This window comes from Gopherus flavomarginatus, chromosome 7, assembly GCF_025201925.1.
Source record: "Gopherus flavomarginatus isolate rGopFla2 chromosome 7, rGopFla2.mat.asm, whole genome shotgun sequence".
Lineage (NCBI taxonomy): Eukaryota > Metazoa > Chordata > Testudines > Testudinidae > Gopherus > Gopherus flavomarginatus.
In genome coordinates this window covers 115,337,131-115,356,645 of record NC_066623.1, presented here as the reverse complement: position 1 = coordinate 115,356,645, position 19,515 = coordinate 115,337,131, and the positions used below count along the sequence as shown (strand labels likewise).

General features: G+C 53.8%; 1 protein-coding gene across 3 annotated transcripts in view; it reads left to right on the top strand.

The window, feature by feature from the left end:
* Positions 1–1,133: 1,133 nt before the first annotated feature.
* Positions 1,134–19,515, top strand: part of IPO13 (importin 13) — a 59,411-nt gene continuing 41,029 nt past the window's right edge. For 2 of the 3 annotated variants that reach the window (XM_050961124.1, XM_050961126.1), the window contains exons 1-2: positions 1,134–1,437; positions 13,385–14,121. In XM_050961124.1, coding sequence (XP_050817081.1) covers positions 1,375–1,437; positions 13,385–14,121 — 800 coding nt within the window. In that variant the 5' untranslated portion in view covers positions 1,134–1,374. The remainder of the gene's footprint in view (positions 1,438–13,384; positions 14,122–19,515) is intronic. The other variant, XM_050961123.1, reaches the window with a different exon arrangement.

The window sequence follows — 19,515 nt, the reverse complement described above, 5'->3', positions numbered from 1 at the left end:
AAGTAAATAAGGTTTATAAAATGTTTAAGAAGCTTCATTTAAAATTAAATTAAAATGCAGAGCAGTGGCCACGACCCGGGCAGTGTGAGTGCCACTGAAAATCAGCTCGAGTGCCGCCTTTGGCACACGTCCCATAGGTTGCCTGCCCCTGGTCTGGCCAGAGAGGCCAGGTGCCAGGCCATGCTGAGGGGTGGGGCTCCAGGCAGCTCTGCCCCTGCCTTGCAAAGGAGAAATGCGCTGTACAGACACAGGATGACCAGGGAGCGGGACTGACTAATTCACCTGTGGAACTCTCTGCCCCTGGATAGGCGGCAGGCCAAGAGCTCAGCAGCATTCTTGAACAGAGTGGCATTTCTATGGAAAATGGCAACCGCTGTCACGGACCCATGCTGCTGGGCATGAATCTACCAGTGACTGATGGGGTCAGGGACACGTTCCCTATGCGTGGGGAGCAGACACAGGGGGTCCTACCCCGCCCTCAGGAACATGCAACGATCATCCCATGAAAGCCAGCAGGCTGGCCAGTGACCCATACCCCATATACACCCAGCACAGTCCTTCAGTGACCCCCCTGCCCCAGGTGTCCCAGCACAGCCCCATGTACCCCTCTAGCACAGTCCCCCAGTGACCCCCATGTACCCCAGCACAGCCCCCCAGTGATACCCCATGTACCCCCAGCACAGCCCCGTGACACCCATGTACCCCCTGCACAACCCTCCAGTGACATCCCCCCATGTACCCCCCAGCACAGCCCCCCAGTGACCCCCCCCGCCCCATGTATTCCAGCACAGCCCCTCAGTGATGCCCACGGCCACGTGTCACGACCCCAAGCCCCGGCGCTGCGTTGCAGAGGGCGGTGCGCAGCGGCAAGCCGCTTTCCGCTGGCCGCCAGGGGGCGCCAGAGCGGCAGGGAACTACAACTCCCAGGGTGCATCGCGCCTCGGGGTCCTGATTGCGGTCGACCGGGCTGCGCCTGCGGGGAGGGTGCCGGGCCGGCGGCGGCGGCGGCGGCGGCAAGAGCGCAGGGCGGGGCCGAGCCTGCGGCAGCCAGCGCGGCGGAGCGGTAGGGCGGCGGTCCGGTCCTGTCCGGTCAGGCAGCGCGGCGGGCACACCCCGCCCGGCGAGGCCCCCGCCCGGCCCCGCTGTCAGGCAGCCAGGGCAGCAGCGGGGCGCGAGCGCGGCGCCCGCAGGCCTCGGACCCCCCCCCCCAGCGCGCCGAGCCGAGCCGAGCCGGGCCGGGCCGGGCCTGACCGAGGCAGGGCGCGGACAGACCGACCCGCCTGGCGCCCGCCCGCCCGCAGCCATGGCGCTGCCGCCCCCCCCCGCGCCGGCCCGGGGCCGCTGAGGCGCAGGCAGCGCGACCCCCCCGCAGGGATGGAGCGAAGGGGGCCGGCGGGGCCGCAGAGCCTGGACTTCACGGTGGAGAACGTGGAGCAGGTGAGCGGGGCTGGGCCCCCCGGTACCGCCCCCCCGCGCTGTGTGCCCGGGAACCCGGCTGGCCCCCCCGCGCTGTGTCTGCCCCGGTACCGCCCCCCCGCGCTGTCTGCCCCGGGAACCCGGCTGGCCCCCCCGTATCGGCCTGCCCCCCCCCCCGCGCTGTGTGTGCCCGGGAACCCGGCTGGCCCCCCCGGTATCGCCCTGCCCCCCCCCGCGCTGTGTCTGCCCCGGTAATCTGGCTGCCTGCCCCCCCCCCCGGTATCGCCCCCCCCGCGCTGTGTCTGGCCCCGCTGACTCTGCCCTGGTCATCTGGCTCCCCAGCCTCCCCCCAGTGCTGTATCTGCCTCAGGCACCCAGCTGGGCCCCACCCAGACCTGTGACTGCCCTGGGCTGGCTCTGCTCTGGCACCCCAGCTACGCCCCCTCATCCCTGCATATCACTCCCCCTGCTGCCTCTCCCCCCTGTGCTGTGACCCCCCCCCCAAGCTCTGTCATGGGCACCCTGGCCGGGGGGTGTCATTACCCCTGCTCCCCCAGCACTGCAACTGCCCTGGCCCATCGCCCTGCAGCATCACCCTGTCCCAGCACTGTGACTGCCCTGGACATCCTGACTGGGCCCCCCTGCCCTGGGGCATCACCCTATCCCACTGGGAGCTGGGGCTTGGCCTGGGCTTCCACCTGGTACAGACCAGGTGGGTGCTGGCCTGTGTGCTAGGGGTGATCCACAGCCTGCCTGTCGCTGCTTGGGGATTCTGCTCCCCATGGAGGTGACTGCCTGTCACTTTGAGGCAGTGTGAGGAGCCTTGCCATGACGGCTGGCATCCCTGTGGATGGGTTTTTCTTTGTTTTTTGCTGCTGTTGGGGTCAGTGGCAAGAGCTGGTGCATGTCAGCGGGTTTTAGCCAGCCATGGTGGTTTGCTCCTGCCTGTTTGCCTCACTTTGCCATTCCCCGTTAGCCTTCCCCTCAGGCTGTGACCCCAGGGCCCTCTTTGGAGACAGCCCTTAAAGGGGACAAAGAACGTGGGCTTGTGCCCTTCCTTGCTGATGGACATACAGGGTTGGAAGGTGGGTTTCTTCCCCTGCTTGTTTTGTACATTGGACATTCAGATGCTGTCTGGCATGTCAGTGAAATGACACCACAGGAGGCAGCCTTCGACGGGGGGGGGTGTCGTCATAACGTTCTGGAGAAAGGCTCTTTCAGTGAAAGATTCAGCATCTCCATCCTTCCGGTGCACATCTCTGAGGCTCCCTAACGCCTCGTGTCTGCTAGGAAATTGGTGCCCAGAATTCCCTGCTGGTGCTGCACTAATTATAATCACAGTGATGGAAACTGGAATGCAGACACTGGTCAGGTGTCTCTTAAAGATGTCACCGTCTTCTGAGCAGGGTTGGTTGACATGCGGCTGATCTGCCCTGGGGAGCTGCTGTGGTGAGAGGCTTTGAGAAAACCGCATAGCACAACCCGTGAAGTAGGTCAGGAGCATTGTCCCCATTTCACAGAGGAGGAGAATGGAGATCCAGTCCCAGAGCAGTCAGGTAACATGCCCGAGGTCAGTGGCAAAGCTAGCAGTAGAATTTGGGCATCTAGTGTTTTGCTGAGAGATTCAAGTTATTTAAACTTTAATTTCTCTCTTCAAACCCCAAACTCAACAAAACAAAAACCCCTCCCAGGAGTTCTGGCTCTCAGTCCTCTGCTCTAGCCACTGGCGCGAGCACCACTCCTCTCCTCGCACCCCAGCAACTCTTTAAGCAGAATGCTCCTCTTCTCTTCTGCCCCATGGAACAGCAGTGCCCACTTGCTCATGACATTGGTGTGTATTTGACTGACAATCCTCCCAGGGAGGCTCTCAGCATTTCCTGCAAATAGGTCAAGGGGCCACAGATTAGTTACTTTCACCGCCTCCTGCAATAGCAGTTCCCACCCGGTCTTCTGATTTTTTTTATTTATTTTGTGGGGGTGGGGGAGAGAATAGGTTTTGTGGCTAACTGGGTGATCCATGTGCTGCAAACCCTGCTCCCTTGTCACTGGATTCATGCCATTCTAGAGGTGGTGGATAATAATAATACACACTTCTATCGTGCCTGTTGATAGTATTTGGGTGTGGTAATGGTCTGTTCATTATGCAGCAGCCCAGTGGGCTATCAAGAAAACAACTTTGGTAGCCTGCCACTCCTGTGCCTACAGAGGGGTCAGATGAGCAGACTTGTATGTATAATCATAGAATTGTAGGCCTGGAAGAGACCTCGAGAGGTCTTCTAGTCCAGTCCCCTGCACTCATAGCAGGACTAAGTATTATCTAGACCATCCCTGACAGGTGTTTGTCTAACCTGCTCTTAAAAATCCCCAGTGATGGAGATTCCACAACCTCCCTAGGCATTTATTTCAGTGCTTAACCACCCTGACAGTTATGAAGTTTTTCCTAATGTCCAACCTCAACCTCCTTGCTGCAATTTAAGCCCATTGCTCCTTGTCTTATCAGAGGTTAAGGAGAACAATTTTTCCCCTTCTTCCTTGTAACAACCTTTTATGTACTTGAAACTTTTATCATGTCCCCCACCCCTAGCTCCCCAGTCTTCTTTTCTCCAGACTAAACAGACAGAGTTTTTTTCAATCTTCCCTCGTAGCTCATGTTTTCTAGACCTTTACTCATTTTTGTTGCTCTTCTTTGGACTTTCTCCAATTTGTCATCGACTTTCCTGAAATGTGGTGCCCAGAACTGGACACTATACTCTAGCTGAGGCCTAATCAGTGCAGAGTAGAGCAGAAAAATTACTACTTTTGTCTGGCTTACAACACTGCTGCCTAATGCATCCCACCATGATGTTTGTTATTTTTGCAACCATGTTACGCTGTTGACTCATATTTAGCTGGTGGTCCACCATGAGCCCCAGATTCCTTCTATAGTAACATAGTCCTCACTTATACAGGACACGTCATCTGAGGATGTTAAAGCACTTTACAAACGTGAATTAATCGTCAGTCTCTGCAGAGAAGGTAAACCCTGTATGAAGAGAGAGAGAGACGGTGATGTGGCTGGCCTCAGATTATACAGTGCCAGAGCTGGGAGTAGAACCCAGGTATCCAGGCCCTGTGTTTGTGCAGTGCCTAGCGCTGTGGGCTCCTGATCCATTATTCGGGCACCTGGGTGCTATAGTAATATAAAGAATAATTAACAATAATCTCTCTTCTGCTTTAGAAACAAAAGGGCACTGGCGATTTGTTTTAGGCACAGTTATGTTTTTTAAAACGCTTTTCAACAGAACAGAAATATTGTTAAGAATGTTCTACAATGTCAGTGAAAAGAGGGTTCTGGTTGCACATGTCCTCCAGAAGGGTTGGGGACACCGTGTGCTAAATCACTGTGGATCACACTAGAGCCTGGAGACCCCCAGCTGTGGGGGGCAGTGTCAAACATTGTGTCAAGCACTGGACAAATACACAGAAGAGGGGAAACTTACAACGTGCTATGAGGCAAAATAATGATTACAGCCAAGGAGCAGTTCTAGAAGGGATGTGGTAGAGGGTATAAGAAGTGATGACTGGGCTGGAGATGGTGGGGAGGTACTCCCTATCATCTGTCATGAGAACAAGGGTCAGCAATTCCAGTGAAAGATGACAAATGGAAAATTGAATAAAAGAAATAGTTTATGTAATTAACTTGTGGAACTCATTGCTACAAGGGAACATTGAGATCAGGAGCTTAGTACGATTAAGAAAAACTATTGGACGTGCGTATGGATAATAGAGCATCCATAAATACGACTTTACTGATGGGAAGTGTGTCTGTGTTGTGGGAGGTGCCAGGCAGTCAGGTCATTCTCTGTTTGCCCAGTAGGTGGTTTCTTGTGCCTTCTGCTGAAGCGTCTGGCCCTGACCACGTCTGGAGACAGAACACTGGCATAACCAGCCCATGGGTTTGATTGGGTGTGATGGCTTCTCTGTTCCTGGGAGACTGCAGTTGTTTGTAACAACTGTATTATACAGTAGCCATGAGCTCAATGAGACTGATCAGTCATTCAGGTAGTAGGTAATATTTGGTGCTTAACCCTTGTCTGGAGCTAGAGAGCCAGAAGGTGAAGCTGACCTGTCTGTTGTTGCTGTCTGACACAAATTAAACTTGGTGAAAATAAAGGACTGGAAGTGGGAGCTGAGTAGCCCAGTGAACAGGTGTTCTTCGGGACATTGTTACAAGGACCCAAGGCTGAGGAGGGGACGGACCTGGTTCTGTTTGGGGCTTGAGCACCCCACTTGTCTACTTTCCTCTGGTGAACATGAGGGTCCTACACCAGCAGCGTCTGCAAAACTTAAGCTTTCATTGTCAGAAAATCAACCTGCTTCTAGCTCTTACAATTATGAAGAGCTTTTAGAGTGTGACTGATAAGGTGAGATCTGCCTGAGCCTGCAGCCAGCCAGCCACAGTGCCTCTGCTACTGCTCAAGGCTCTCCTAAGCAGTGGCAGAGTAAAATGAAATAGGGTGTGGTCAGTTGCATTGATGCTAACTAGAATCCAGTGGGCATGCTCCTGCTGCTTCCTGGAAAAGCTCTGAGCAGCATCAAGGCCAGCCAGGCGTTTGAGTTAACCATGGAGTTGGGACAACACACAAATGACTGCTGGTGAAGGCAGAGTAGCAGAGAACTTTCCTTCCAGCAGCCAAAAGGCTCTGGTGCTTGGTTTGAGGGGTCAGGGGAGTGATAAAGAGGTTCTCTTTCACAGTCATATCTCTGGGATGGACGAGATTAAAATGAATTAGATGTGCACTCTCCAGGGGCTGCTTCAACAGATGGATCCAGTTGCAAGCTCCAGAGACAGCCAGTGGGAATCCCAGTATCCTCCCCGTTCCCAGAAAAAAAGAGATATTGGTTTTCTCACCAAGGCATTGCCTGTGGGCACCTCGTTCATGTTTGTCCTGGGTCTGTGTCTGGAAGGCTTACTCCTCTGTTTTGTAGGTGGCCGTGGTCAGGACTCTAATCCCATCTCTGACACTGCCATCCTTTGTGCCTTGGGTGTCCCAGGTCCACCCATCTACAAAGTGGGGACAATGCCCCTGGGAAGGGTGTGGGGCTGGTTGTGAGGATTAGTGAATCTCTGCAAAGTGCTCTATAAACACCGAGCTCTGCAGTCTAATCTGCATATGTTCTAGTCTACTGGATCATTCTGCTCCTGAATTTTCCCCCAAGGGCGCAGGCAGGCAGAGACGGCTCTTTTGTTTGCGCCAACAATAGAACAAATGTTGGCTTTCTGAAAGGTCACTGGCACTCCGGGTGGTGATTAGCCCTGCATGTGCTGGGTGAGGTGCTGTGCGCGGAAATGGAGCTCTCCCTGCTGCTCTGGAATGAAGCTCCCTGCAATCTGGGAGTAGGTGAACGTGCTCACTCGGATCCGCTGCTTCCCTTCCCCCAGCCTGCCTGAGCCTTCCCCTTTGCAGGCCTGGCAATCTCAATGTTGTGCTTTCCTGTAGCTGCAGCTCTGTGCTGGGTGGGCTCAGAACTGCAAGCGAGCTGTTCTGGGTGAGGGGCTTGACAATTTGGGGATGTGGCCCTGTTGGTGGGGGTGGGGTTTCAGGGACACAGCCCCAGTATAATGAGTCAATGTCTGATCCGGGCAGCGAATAAGAATTAAAGGCAGCTCTGGAGACGTGGGGCTGGAATCACTTAGTGCAGTGTAAGCAAAGCCCTTTTCAGTGACAGCACGGAAATCTCTTGCATCTCTGCTTTTGCAGGGCAGGGTTTTAGACTATTCCAAGACGAACTGGGTGAAAAATTGGCTCTTGCTGGGGGCTGGACTCCTGGGAGGGCTACTGGGGGAGCAGCTTTGTCAGTTGATTCTAATGAATAGACAGCGCTTCTACCGGGCTGGGTTTTCTCTGCCGTTTGAGTATTAGGGCAGCTCTAGTAATGACATCCAACAGGACTAGAAATGGGAGATTCTGACTCTCAGCTGGGTCAGGTTAATGCAAACACTGGTGCTTGGAATATGAATGGCCTGAGAGAATTGGGAATGGATTACGGAGCCTTTCATCTCCAGGCCATGAGATCTAAGCCAGCCCCGAGTAATGATGGAAGGTGGTTATACACTGATTGTTTGGTGGGGTGGCCTCCTTCCAGACAAATGGCTGCAATTTAAACACTTTACTGGCGTCTCAGCAGAGCCCAGGGATAAGTCAGAAATCGTCTTGCGTGTATAGGGGGCTGGTGCACTTGCGGTCTGTGCTGCACTTGCTCTGTGGCTATTCAGTCTGTGGTGTGTGAATCCAGCACCTTTTGCATGCATGCAACTGCCAAAGAGAGAGAAAAGAGTGGTGGGGAAGGTGGGGCTGCGAGGGTTTCCTAGGCACGGCAGTCATGGGCTCGGCCAGGTCTCCCTTTCACCATCCTGCTGGTGCCATTGATTTATCCTGAAAGCTCACTGCCAACACTAAGAAGCAGGTAATGCTGCTGGTTCCCAAGACAGTGCCAAGTGCTGCACCCCCTCCAGGTGCCTGGGAGCTCTTTGGAACCATGTTGAAATCTTGCTCTGGTCTCTCAGTGCTGAGCTCCTTCCTGGCAGACAGGAGGGGAGAGGCCCCATCTCTGGCTGGTGAGGCTCAAGAAGGTTTTCCTTATTGTCAGAGGGTCTCCCAGCCCCAGCTCCTGGACTCTAGAACTTCATTGCTTTCTTAAGCCGAGCTTTACAGGCAGAAGCTGCACTGGCTTAAGTTAAATCATTTTAAAAAGCAAATGACTTAGAATCACAGAATATCAGGGTTGGAAGGGACCTCAGGAGGCATCTAGTCCAACCCCCTGCTCAAAGCAGGGCCAATCCCCAGACAGATTTTTGCCCCAGATCCCTATATGGCCCCCTCAAGGATTGAACTCATAACCCTGAATTGTCCCTGAAAGTGACAGTGCTGTTGGAAAGAAGCACAGTGTGCACAGATGTTTTTGTGGCTTTTTCCCATGAAGCACAGATGCTGAGGAAGCTCCTCTCACCATCAGCCCTCTGCTGAGGCTGCTTGTCCTGATCCACGGCCTCCTTGCCGTTCCAGTCCTGTGCTCCCTTGCAGCTCTGCTGGTGCACCTATGCCATTCAGGTGTTTTCCTATCCTCCCCATACTGCTGCAATAGGCAAGGCTATTGCTGCTGTAATTATTCTCCCTCTTCCCCTCCACCGCAGAAATAACCAAGCCTAATGCCATCGCCTCTGCATGGTCCATTGAGGCTTCAGGTGCCCCCCAGGCCTAACCTGCCGTCGCTGAGTTGGGAATGATCTGCCTGAGGAGTAACTGGCTTGGCTGGAGGTCCCCCAGTGTGTGGTGTAGGGAAGGGACGATATGGTTACTGCAGGATTGACCCAGTGTCATTGGCAAGGCCAGTGTCACCCCACCTTCCACCCAGGGGAGGCAGTGCTGTCTGCCAGCGACCCTGCAGGATCACTGGGCCCCTGCTGGAGGGGAGCAGCAGGCTGCTCATTTGGTCTGGAAGAGAATGGGCTTGTACATGGGGAGTCATAAGAAGGCTTGTCCCTAGTGACTGTGCTTGGTGAGGAATGAGCTGGGAATTTCCATTTTGTGCCCTGTGTTTGACTGCCTGCTCTCATTAGGGATACTCTCCGTTCAGCCTATCCAGTCGTGGCAGGGAAAGGGTGATTGGCTTTTCCTGGGGGGCCTGGAGCTCTGGTTGCTTGGTGTAGCCATGGTTTCCGTTGCTTGGTGGCAGTAGGCAGGGCTGACGCAGGGATAGGATGCTGGCTGCATAGGTCTGCCTTTGGCCAGTGGGAAAGGAGCATCTTCTGCAGGAGACAACCGAAGAATGATTCCTTCTGGAAATAGCAGCATGATGGCTACTGCTAGCCAACAGTGCCCTCCTTTAGAGGGGCAGCCTCCACTGTCCTTGCTTTGTGGGGCTGCCAGTGCTAGGTTCCTGGGGCCATGCCCTGCATACAGGCACTGTGCTCCTGAATTCGCTGCCTGGTGTCTTTCAGGCCTGCTTCACAGGCCTTGCACCTGTATTGTCTCTGTTTGCTCGGGAGATGTGCATCTTGCTTTCATGAGGCTCCTGGGGGACAGCAGGCTAGTGTGAGAACTTACAGTCCGTTCTCGGTACATGGGGTGCAGGCTCGACACCGTACCTTACACCCTACTGCAGGGAGCTGAGAATTTCTGACTTCTATCAGCCCACAGACTCCACTGACCGGTCTTGTCTGGGCACCCACCTCTGGTGAGCCGGCAGCCCCACTCTTATGTATTTACCTACAGTGCTGTCGGAGACAAATGGCTGTTTTTTTTTCCCCTCTGTGCAGAAGCTCAGAGGAGGCCAAGAAAGGGAGGGGAGGGCTCCAGGGATGCCAGGTCTCTGGCAGGTTCCAGTGCTCCCCTTTTTAAATACTAGTACTAGGATGAAAGCTCTAAAGCTGTCAGCTGGCACTCAGGCTCCGGGGGCTTGCTTGTTACTCCTTCCCCTGCCCCCCAACATAACCAGATTAAAAGCCCTGAGCTGTCTCTAGTGGGCACCTGCATTGTCACCATGGGAGGCTTGTCGGAGTTCCCAGGTGACTGCCACGCTGTGCAGGTAGCTAGGACCTTACCAGAACTTGACGCACAGCATTGTAGAGCAGAGACACTGACAGCAGGCTTACCTTACTTTCACTCCAGCGGAGTTCTGACATGTTGGAGAAACCTCATCCTCTGGCCGAGGGCATGCCAGACAGGCCTGGCTGTTTACAAAGTCTAAGGGTATGGCTACTCTCGAAACGTGGCAGCGCTTTGAAGTGTGAGTGTGGTCACAGCGCCAGCGCTGGGAGAGAGCTCTCCCAGCGCTGCACGTACTCCACCTCCTCATGGGGTGTAGCTTGCAGTGCTGGGAGCCGCGCTTCCCACGCTGCAGCACTGTTTACACTGGCGCTTTACAGCGCTATATCTTGCAGCGCTCGGGGGGGGCGTGTTTTTCACACCCCTGAGCAAGAAAGTTGCAGTGCTGTGAAGCGCCAGTGTAGCCAAGGCCTAAGGTTACCTGGTGAGCTGTGGAGAGGCCAGCTCTGGTGTCAGGCACACAAACACTGGGCCAGTCAGAATCCACAAAGCCCTCCCTGGAGCTGTCACTGTCCTGCCCCCCTCCAATGCACTGAGTTTCATTCCTTTTTCTTTCGCTGGCATCAGACTAATGTGCTTGTCTCCTATCACCAGCGCTTCATTGTGGAGCGGAAGCCATGGTCCAGCGGCACTGAAGCCTGGAGTGACAGTCAAACAGCAGCAGGTGCCAACACTTGCCTCTCAAGTGCCCTGGCATGAGAACTTTGCAGTGACCTTGTCTTCTCTGCCTGGGGGCATGGGCACGCATGCACTCAGAGAGCGTTCTGTAGAGCATACGTAGCCCTGAAGCGTGCTCTCCCAGCGCGGCATGCCCTGGGTAATACATGGTGGGGTAGGGAGAGAGCACTGCTGCACCCAGTGTAAGAAATTGGGTCAGATTAGACCAGATTTCAGTAGGTGCCAGTCCCAGTGGATCTGCTAGCTGGATTTCTCACTGGCATGCTGCAGGCAGTGACAGATTCCGGGCACAAATGCAGCCAGTCAGAACACTCCACATCAAACCCGAATCAGTAAGCACCAGTGCGAACACATCGTCTTGTCTCTAGCTGCCTTCCTGTTTGATTTCTTAATGCAAAGGTCTTTTTCATAACAGGAGCGAGGTTCTCCGGGTAGCACATTGTTGGGTGAGGACTGTGCTTCTCAGGAGGCTCCTAGCTGCTGTAGCTAAATGTGTAACGCTATGTGGAGAGGATGGGCAGGGTACATGGTCAAGCACTCAAACATCAAGGAGTGCCAGTGGCAAAGTCAACAGTGCACTCTTAACTCTACCCCCTTACGTCTCGTTACCACTGCTTCCCAAATACTGCAGTATAACATAGACACGTGTCTTGCCTCCCCCTTGCGGGGGGGAGCTCTAGTCCTAGCTTTCATTTTGTGCACTCACATTTTGCTCAGTGTCACAGTCTGCTAGCCAGCCGTAGATTTAGACTGCGTGCTAAGGTCTTCTCTGTGTAACTCAGGTACAGTATTTTCATAGTTTACTCTGCAATCTGGCTGGTCAGCAAGCACCAGGCTCTGTGTGCTCAGAGCCAATGGCAGGATCAGGCTCTAGTCAGCAACTCTTTAATCAGCATCCACTGTCACCTTCTAGTCTGAGCTCAGAGAATGAGCTTGCAGCTTCATAGTTGGGTGGGCTGTGTTTGGCAGCACATTTTCACCAGTCGTCTGCCATGTTGTACTTAATGTGCAATGTTGTGTAAGAATTGTTTACTCTGTGCTTGTCACTTAAATGACTTTAATGGACACTGTTTGACATACACGCAGGAGTTCACTATACTACAAATTGCTACACCCAAGCTTGTAGATAAAACGGCATGATACCTTTGTATTTTATTTGAGAAACTGTATGATTGAGTAATCACAGACTCTGCTGTAATGCATAATGGTGCATGCAAAGGGGCAGAGTTAGGGTTATATGTTCAGCCTTATCTTTGACATCTCCTGACAATTATTATTCGACGCGTGTAATGCAGTAGCACCTAAAGGTCATGACCAGGTTGGGTCCCATTGTGCCAGGAGCTGCACAGATGTGATGGTCCCTTAGCAGAGTACTCGCCAGGTTCTTCACACTGCTTGATGTGAGATTTTTTTAAATCCCCTGATATAGAGGTACTCAGCAGGACCCCTCAGACTGGCCTGACTCTCGCACTTGGGGATGGCACAGGAGAGAGCTCCTCTCCTGCAAGCCTGGTGCAACTTCTCTTTGCCAAGGGCACTGTGGCAGCAAGGAAATTTTTTTTTTTTTTTTTTACTGCAGGGAGCTGAGTTCTAGGCAATCAATCCTGATTTCGTGCTATCCCTCTTGCTTCCCCCACTTCCCCCTCCCGGGGTTCTGCAGCCTCACTGAAATGCACAGCCTCCCAGAATCCTACTACCTGCTTTCTTGCCCAAACTCCATCCTCTCCGTTCCCAGCTGGGACCTCTTTCATTTCAGTCTTGCTCTCTGTAGTCTTAAGGCTCTGCATGGGCTTCCGCCAGCCAACCTCTCAGGACAAGTCTCTCCCTTCCCCCCTGCTTTCCCTGCTCACTCTTCATTGAGGACAACCCTCTTCTGCGTCTGCACATGCATCCTACCGGAGGTGCAAGAGCCTTCTCCTTGGCGGCATCTGCCATCTGGAACAGCCTCCCTGTACATCTCTCGGAAACTCTCTCCTATTTTCTCCCCTCCACAAATGTTTAAAAACACCTTCGTTGTGTAAACCTCTTCCTGTATCTCCCCTCCTGCTACTGCCTTAAAAACAGGTGCCCTAGAGACCATGTCTTCACCCTGCCATTTTCTGTAATGTATCTGCCATGCTTCCAGGCTGTCTGATCTCATGCTGGGAAGTGGGGAGGTTTGGTCAGGAGGGTTTACCTCCTCTCCGAGGCTCGAGAGCCCCACGGGAATTCCATAGGTTTTTGAGGCTGGGGGTGGGGGGTGACCTCTGAGGCCCAAACAGATGAGGGGGTGTTATGCTGTTTGTTGACAAGCAGCAAGTGACAGTGCTGAGTCAGAAATGAAGCTGAGCCTGTTAGCGTCATGGTCCAGACTAAGTGAAGGGTAGAATGGGAACAAACTGACTCAGCAGTGAGCGCAAACGTGTAAGAGAAGAAAACGTTTTTAGCATTTGGGGATGCGAGGAGAATGGTAACTTCTCTGCAGTCTTCTCCCCCCCCCCCCCCCCCGTTCTGTGGTACAGTCCCGTGAAGCAGGTGGCTTAAATCAGCTGTTCTAATCTAAGACATGTTAAGTGGGGTGGTGTCTTTGGAGACCTAGTGACCAAGTGCGTGGAGAGCTGGTTTGGGGGCCTGTCCCTTGTGCTGTTGACTGGGCCTTGGGCTGAGGGTGAGCCATAGCTCAGCCCTGCTCCAGTTCCAATATGCTTTTTTCTCTCTTCCAGGCACTCCATCAGTTGTATTATGACCCAAATATTGAGAACAAGAACCTGGCTCAGAAATGGCTGATGCAGGCACAGGTCTCACCCCAGGCATGGCACTTCAGCTGGCTCCTCCTCAATCTGGACAAGGTGCCAGAGATCCAGTACTTTGGGGCCAGCGCCCTCCACATCAAGATCTCCCGCTACTGGAACGACATCCCTGCTGACCAGTACGAGAGCCTCAAGTCACAACTCTTCAGCCAGATCACCCGCTTTGCCAGTGGCTCCAAGATAGTGCTTACCCGGCTCTGTGTGGCGCTGGCCTCGCTGGCGCTCAGCATGATGCCTGACGCCTGGCCCTGTGCTGTGGCGGACATGGTACGCATGTTCCAGGCAGAGGACTCCAATGTGGATGGACGGGCACGCTGCCTGGCACTCCTGGAACTGCTGACAGTACTGCCTGAGGAGTTCCAGACTAGCCGCCTGCCTCAGTACCGCAAAGGGCAGGTACGCAGCGTGCTGGCCCAGGAGTGTGGCTCTGTCTTCCCTTTGCTGGAGCAGCTGCTGCAGCAGCAGGACTCCCCGGGTTTCATCAAGCAGAAGGTGCTGAAGTGTTTCTCCAGCTGGGTGCAGCTGGAGATCCCGCTAATGGACTGCGAGAACCTGATCCAGGCAGCCTTCACCTCCCTGCAGGACCCGGAGCTCTTCGACACGGCTGTGGAGGCCATCGTCAATGCCATTTCCCAGCCGGATGCCCAGAGGTGAGAGCGGCATTCCCCATTCCCTGCTCAGGCTGTGTCATTTGAGCCTGTTTGCCTGCAGTGATGGCCTGGTCCCCTTGGATATGAGAGTGGAGGGGAAGCCTTGGGATTCTGGCTCACTGAGCTGGCTGCAGGTGGAGGGGTGATGGTGATGGTGCATGTGGGCATAGGAGACTGGGAGAGGAGAAGAGAAGCCCCGGCCTTGAGGGTTTCAATGCGATGCTAGTCTGTCTTGGTGACTTCTTCCCCTGCCTTACCCACAGACCCAGGAGGTCAGGGCTGCCAGCTCTCTACATACATGTTACTGCTCCTGTCCATCTGTGACGGTGCTGCCCATGGGAGCCAGCTGAGGTCACTCAATCAGGGTGAACTGCAAACAAAATGGGGCAGACAAACCCCAAACGCTGGTGGTTATTCTAATACTTAGATTTACCAACCAGCACAAAAGAGCTTCTATAGTACCTCACTGGTCACTTAGAAGTCCAAACAACGCAGTTCCCTTAAAGTGCCCAGCCTCCGGCCTCCGTCCAGACACACCTATCAAACATATGATGATGATTCCTGAAAATCTTATCTCATCATATAAAAGAAAAGGTTCTTCTAATCCCAAAGGATCAGCCACATACCCAGGTCCAATTATAACTTAGATCTTACCCAAAATACACGCTACAGCCAATTCTTATTAACTAAGCTAAAATTTATTAGAAAAGAAAAGAGAGTGTGTTGGTTGAAAGATCAATATACATACAGACTTGACTTCAATTCTTGAGGTTCAGATACATAGTAGAGGTGAGCTTGTAGTAGCCAAAAGTCCTTTTAGAAATAGTCCATAGGTTATAGTCCAATGTCCATATTCAGGGTGGCTCCAGTCAATGACTGGGGATCTCAATCCTTGTGGCTTAAGATTTCCCCCTCTTGAAACCCAAAGCAGATCTGAGATGAAGAAGGACATTTCCAGCAGCCTTTCTGCCTGAGAAAACAATAGGCTTAACTCCTTCCAAATGTCCTGGCAATTAGTACAGGGTAATTTATCCATCAAACAGTTCAAATACAGGTTACCCCAACCTTCAAAGAGACACATAGACAATAATACTATTTCACTCAAGTATCATTATAAATATTAATATTCCTTTTTTGATCTTTGAAGTAAAACTATAGCAATAGACAAGACTTGTTTGCTTATATCACAAGACCTGAGCTAACACCTCCCCTTCTACCTCTAACAATGCAGACTTGCATTTCAAAGCTCTATTCATTTACATATCTTGCTAACCAGTCCTTAAGGTTCACCCATGGGTCTGGTCAGTTGCTGAGGTGAGTTAATTAACTCTTTCTGGCCCTGTCACCTTTCAATGAGATATTATGTTATACTCATAACATCACACCATCACACTGCAGGCTGCCCAGACGCCCGCACGCTGAGCTGGCTCAGGCTGGAGAAGGGGGACATGGTTAGCCATTTAGTCTCCCTAGTGACTGGAGAGCAGGGCCTTGAACGCCATGGGTGCTGTTCAGAGGCCCCTTGCCACTGACCCATGAGCTCTTCTGCAGACTCCTGCTCTGTCTGGGGCTCTCTCTGAGGGGCAGCAGCTGCCAGCTCTCAGTTCTCTGAAGAGCCCTCAAGCAGATGCTATGCAGCTCTGCCCTTCTTCTCTCCTGCAGATAGGGTTTCCTGTTGTCTCGGTGTCTGAGGAATGAAACACCTGGCTGAGAAACAGATGGCTCAGCTCAGTCCAGGGAGACGCTGCTTGGCTGCAGTACAGACGCTGGGCAGCCAAAGAGCATATTTCATGTAGGCTTGTCTCCTCTCTCCATGTCCCTAGCTTCTTTGTACGTCCAAGGTGTGTCAGTTCCTCTTTGATCTTGGCTGTGACTCTCCCTGGAGAGCAGAGCCGTGAGACGGCAAGGGCCCCCTCGGACCATGGCTCCTGAGCCCCTAATTAGGCTGTATCTGAGCAGCAGCCATCCTCCAGATCGTGGCACTGATGCCCACAAAATGGAGAGTACATGAGTCTCATCGGTCACGTTCCCGCTTCATTGCTTAGCACCTCTCCCCATTTTCCCTGGAAGGAGAAGGGCTGAATTAGGGATCTGAGTGAGCTAGGTGCTGCTGTGCAGCAAGCTATGACTTCCACAGGAGTCTGAACAACTACCGGGAATCCCAGTGTTGGTGCATATGCTGATTCTAGGGCAGAGGTTGCTGAAGTCAAGGCCATGGTTCACTGGGTCCTCTAAGATATAGATGCTGCTTCTGGAGACTAAAGATCCCAGCATACATTGTAGCCTGATTGATTGGATCATGATGGAGCATTGCTTCCTGGAAGCTGTAGTCTCCTTTACCAGTGGGAATTGGCCTCAAGGCTGGGACTAGAACACAGGAGTTCCTGGTTCCCAGCCTCATACTCGGTCCGCTGGACTCTGCACTCTGACCTGTCCCCCCTGGAGCAGGCAGGGACTCTAATTCTCCTCTCCCGTGGTGTGCAGGGATGAGGATACCCAGGTTCTGGGCGCACGGAGTGTATGTTATCACCTACGAATGTGTAAAGCACCTTGCGCTGAACACTATGGAACGAGCGCAAACCTGACCGTCCAGTTCAGCGTGCATTGTTCTAGGGCTGCTGCGGCAGGAAAACAGAGGTGAGACATGTTGTCAGCACAGACTCGGTGTCAGGCACTGCGCAGCACAGATCTCCAGGGGGAGGGAATATCACCAGGTGGGCAACATGAGGCCTTGCTCTGAGACATGGTTCTGAGCTGGCAGCTACTCAGGAGAGGGATTTTCTTTAGGTCTTTACACAGTGCTGAGTGCGCAGTCAGTAAGGTGTGATGATGAATGGTGGGGGGCTATGGGGGCAGATCCTGATGCGACAGCAGTAAATGTAAAATGGGGAGGTGTTAGTGCTGCTAATACAGCACCTCATGCTGTCAGTCAGCAGACAAACATCATTCTGTTTGAGCTGTGCATGGTGGGGAGAGGTAGGTCAGTGTTATCCCTGCTCTGTGGATAAGGGAGCTGAAGTGCTCAAGGGATTATGTGACCACGGTGACAGTAGCAGAGGACCCATCCTATCAGGATATGCCAAGGTGGCAAGTCCCAACTCCCCTTCTCTCCACCTGCTGTTTCCATCTGTCTGGCCTGCCAGGATGCATGAACCTGGGGCCTGAGTGCTCCTCCTTGGTCATGGCGGGTGTTGGGTCTGAGCTGCTGCTGCTGACACCATAGCAGGTGCTCTCTCCGTAGGCTGCAGGTCTGTGGACCGTTGACGGTAGCCTCGGTGCATTACCGTTTGTCTCAATCCAGCAGCCAGTTTCCTCTGCTCACTTTAAGCTGCTGTCCTGCCCCTCCCCCTCCTCCTGTCCTGGTTCTTTTATCATGCTGGTCGCTCTTGTGGCCCGAGGACACTGAGATCCATCAGCTTACTGCCTGGGATTCACAGCCACCTCCCTGCTGCCCTGCGTCCCTACTTCTTGTAGAACCAGAGCAGGCTAGTGGATGTCTGCTCCTTTGAGGTATGCCTATGCTGCAGTTAGGCACCTGCGGCTGGCCTGTGCCAGCGGGCTTGACCTAAGGAGATGTTTAATCATGGTGTAGACATTCGGGCTTGTCTGGAACCCTTCCACCTCACAGGGTCCTAGAGCCCAGGCTCCAGTCTGAGCCCGAACATCTACATGGCAATTAAACAGCCCCTTAGCCTGAGCCCCCCGAGCCCGAGTCAGCTGGCAGGGGCCAGCAGTAGGTCAGTGTTTGCAGCGTAGACATAACCAATGTGTCCCTCACCTCCCTCGTTTGTTCTGTGGGACACCAACCAGCCATCCCTGTCATCTGTCTCACCTGCAGGAACATCTACCTGCTGGTTAGGTGTGACTCCCCACTGCCTTTCTCCCTGTGTCCAGCTTTGGCAACATAGGAGAGACCTGAGGTTCCTTAGAACAGACTCCATTGGCTTTGGGAGGGGATAGGGTGTGTTTGGATGTGGGTATCCGACAGTGTCCTGGGGCCAAACAGTGTTTCCTCTTGTAACTCCTCCTTCACTTCATCCCTGGGCTCCTTGCGGCACTCTGAGCCGGCAGAGTCACCACGAGCAGCAGGCACACGGTGCTGGTCCACCCTGGCTCTGCCCCGCTTGTTTCTTCTTCCTGGATGCGCTCAGCCCCACCCACTCCTGTCTGTGTCGCTCAGCGGTGAGAGGAGCCGCAGCCCATCCAGTTCTCCCAAAAGCCTCCAGGGAGTCTCCTGATCTTATTGTCTGTCTGGCTCTTTCCACATCCATCTCTGAGGTTCCTGCTGCTGCTCAGCCTCATTCCTCCCTGCTCTTTGTTCTTGCAGGTGCCTAGCCCTGGCGCCTGTGCTGCTTGTGCACCCTCCCTGCCTCCCATCCTGGAGCTGCAGGCAGAGACCATCCTTAGTGTTCCTCCACTGACCTGGACCTTGATCGCGTGACAGACTCCACGCAGTGAGTCACTCACCTCCCCGAGGAGGGCTGGTTCTGGCCTCCTGGGAAGTAGGAACTCTGAAAAAGATTTGGGGGTTGTGGTGGACAATCTACTCCTGGGGGAATTCTACAGCACTGTGCATGCACAGAATTTATGTCCCCCACAGATTTCTTTACTTCCCTGAAGAAAAATGACTTTCTGATGGGGAAGCAAAGGGAAGTCACAAGAGCAGTCATGTGACCTTCCCCAGCAGTATGTTTTGGGTGCCCATGGCAGCCGGCAGAGACAGAAATCACAGTAGGGCAGGGGTAGAGACTGGGGAAGACCTGGCTGATGGCTCCTATCCTGCGCCAGGCTCAGCTGCTAGTCCTGGCTGGGCTGGGGTGGACAGGAGTTCCTCTTCCCTGGCACGGCATCCAGGGCAGATCCACCCCCCAGATTTCCTCCACAGCTGTAGGAAGCTCTGCAAACTCCCCCACCCCCCGGCTTTCTGCACCTATCACTCGTCAGCTGCAGGGGAAGGGATCACTATACGGAGAGCTGCTCTCCCATCCGACCAACAGCCGTGCATCCAGATCCTCTCATACGCAGACCCTTCTGCGGTGCCTAACACCCCCTTGACAAGCCCCATTCCCCCTGGACCTAGACCTCTCCGATGAGCCACCGGCACCTGGATCCCCACCCCGCCAAGCTCCAACCAGCTGCATCTAGATTGCCATCTCACTGAGCCATGCTCCCTCCCACACCCAGACCTCGCCTGCTGAGCTCTATCCCTCCACACACCCAAACCCCCCTGCAGAATGCTCTCAGCCCACACCTGGATCCCTCAGTATTTGCTGGACTGAGCCTGCCTGCCCACACCTGGTGCACACTGGGATGTTTCTGGGGCAGGCCTAGTCCTTGCTCTGTCTGGGTTGGGTGCAGCGTCAGCACTGAGTCCGTGTCCTGGGGGGCATTGCA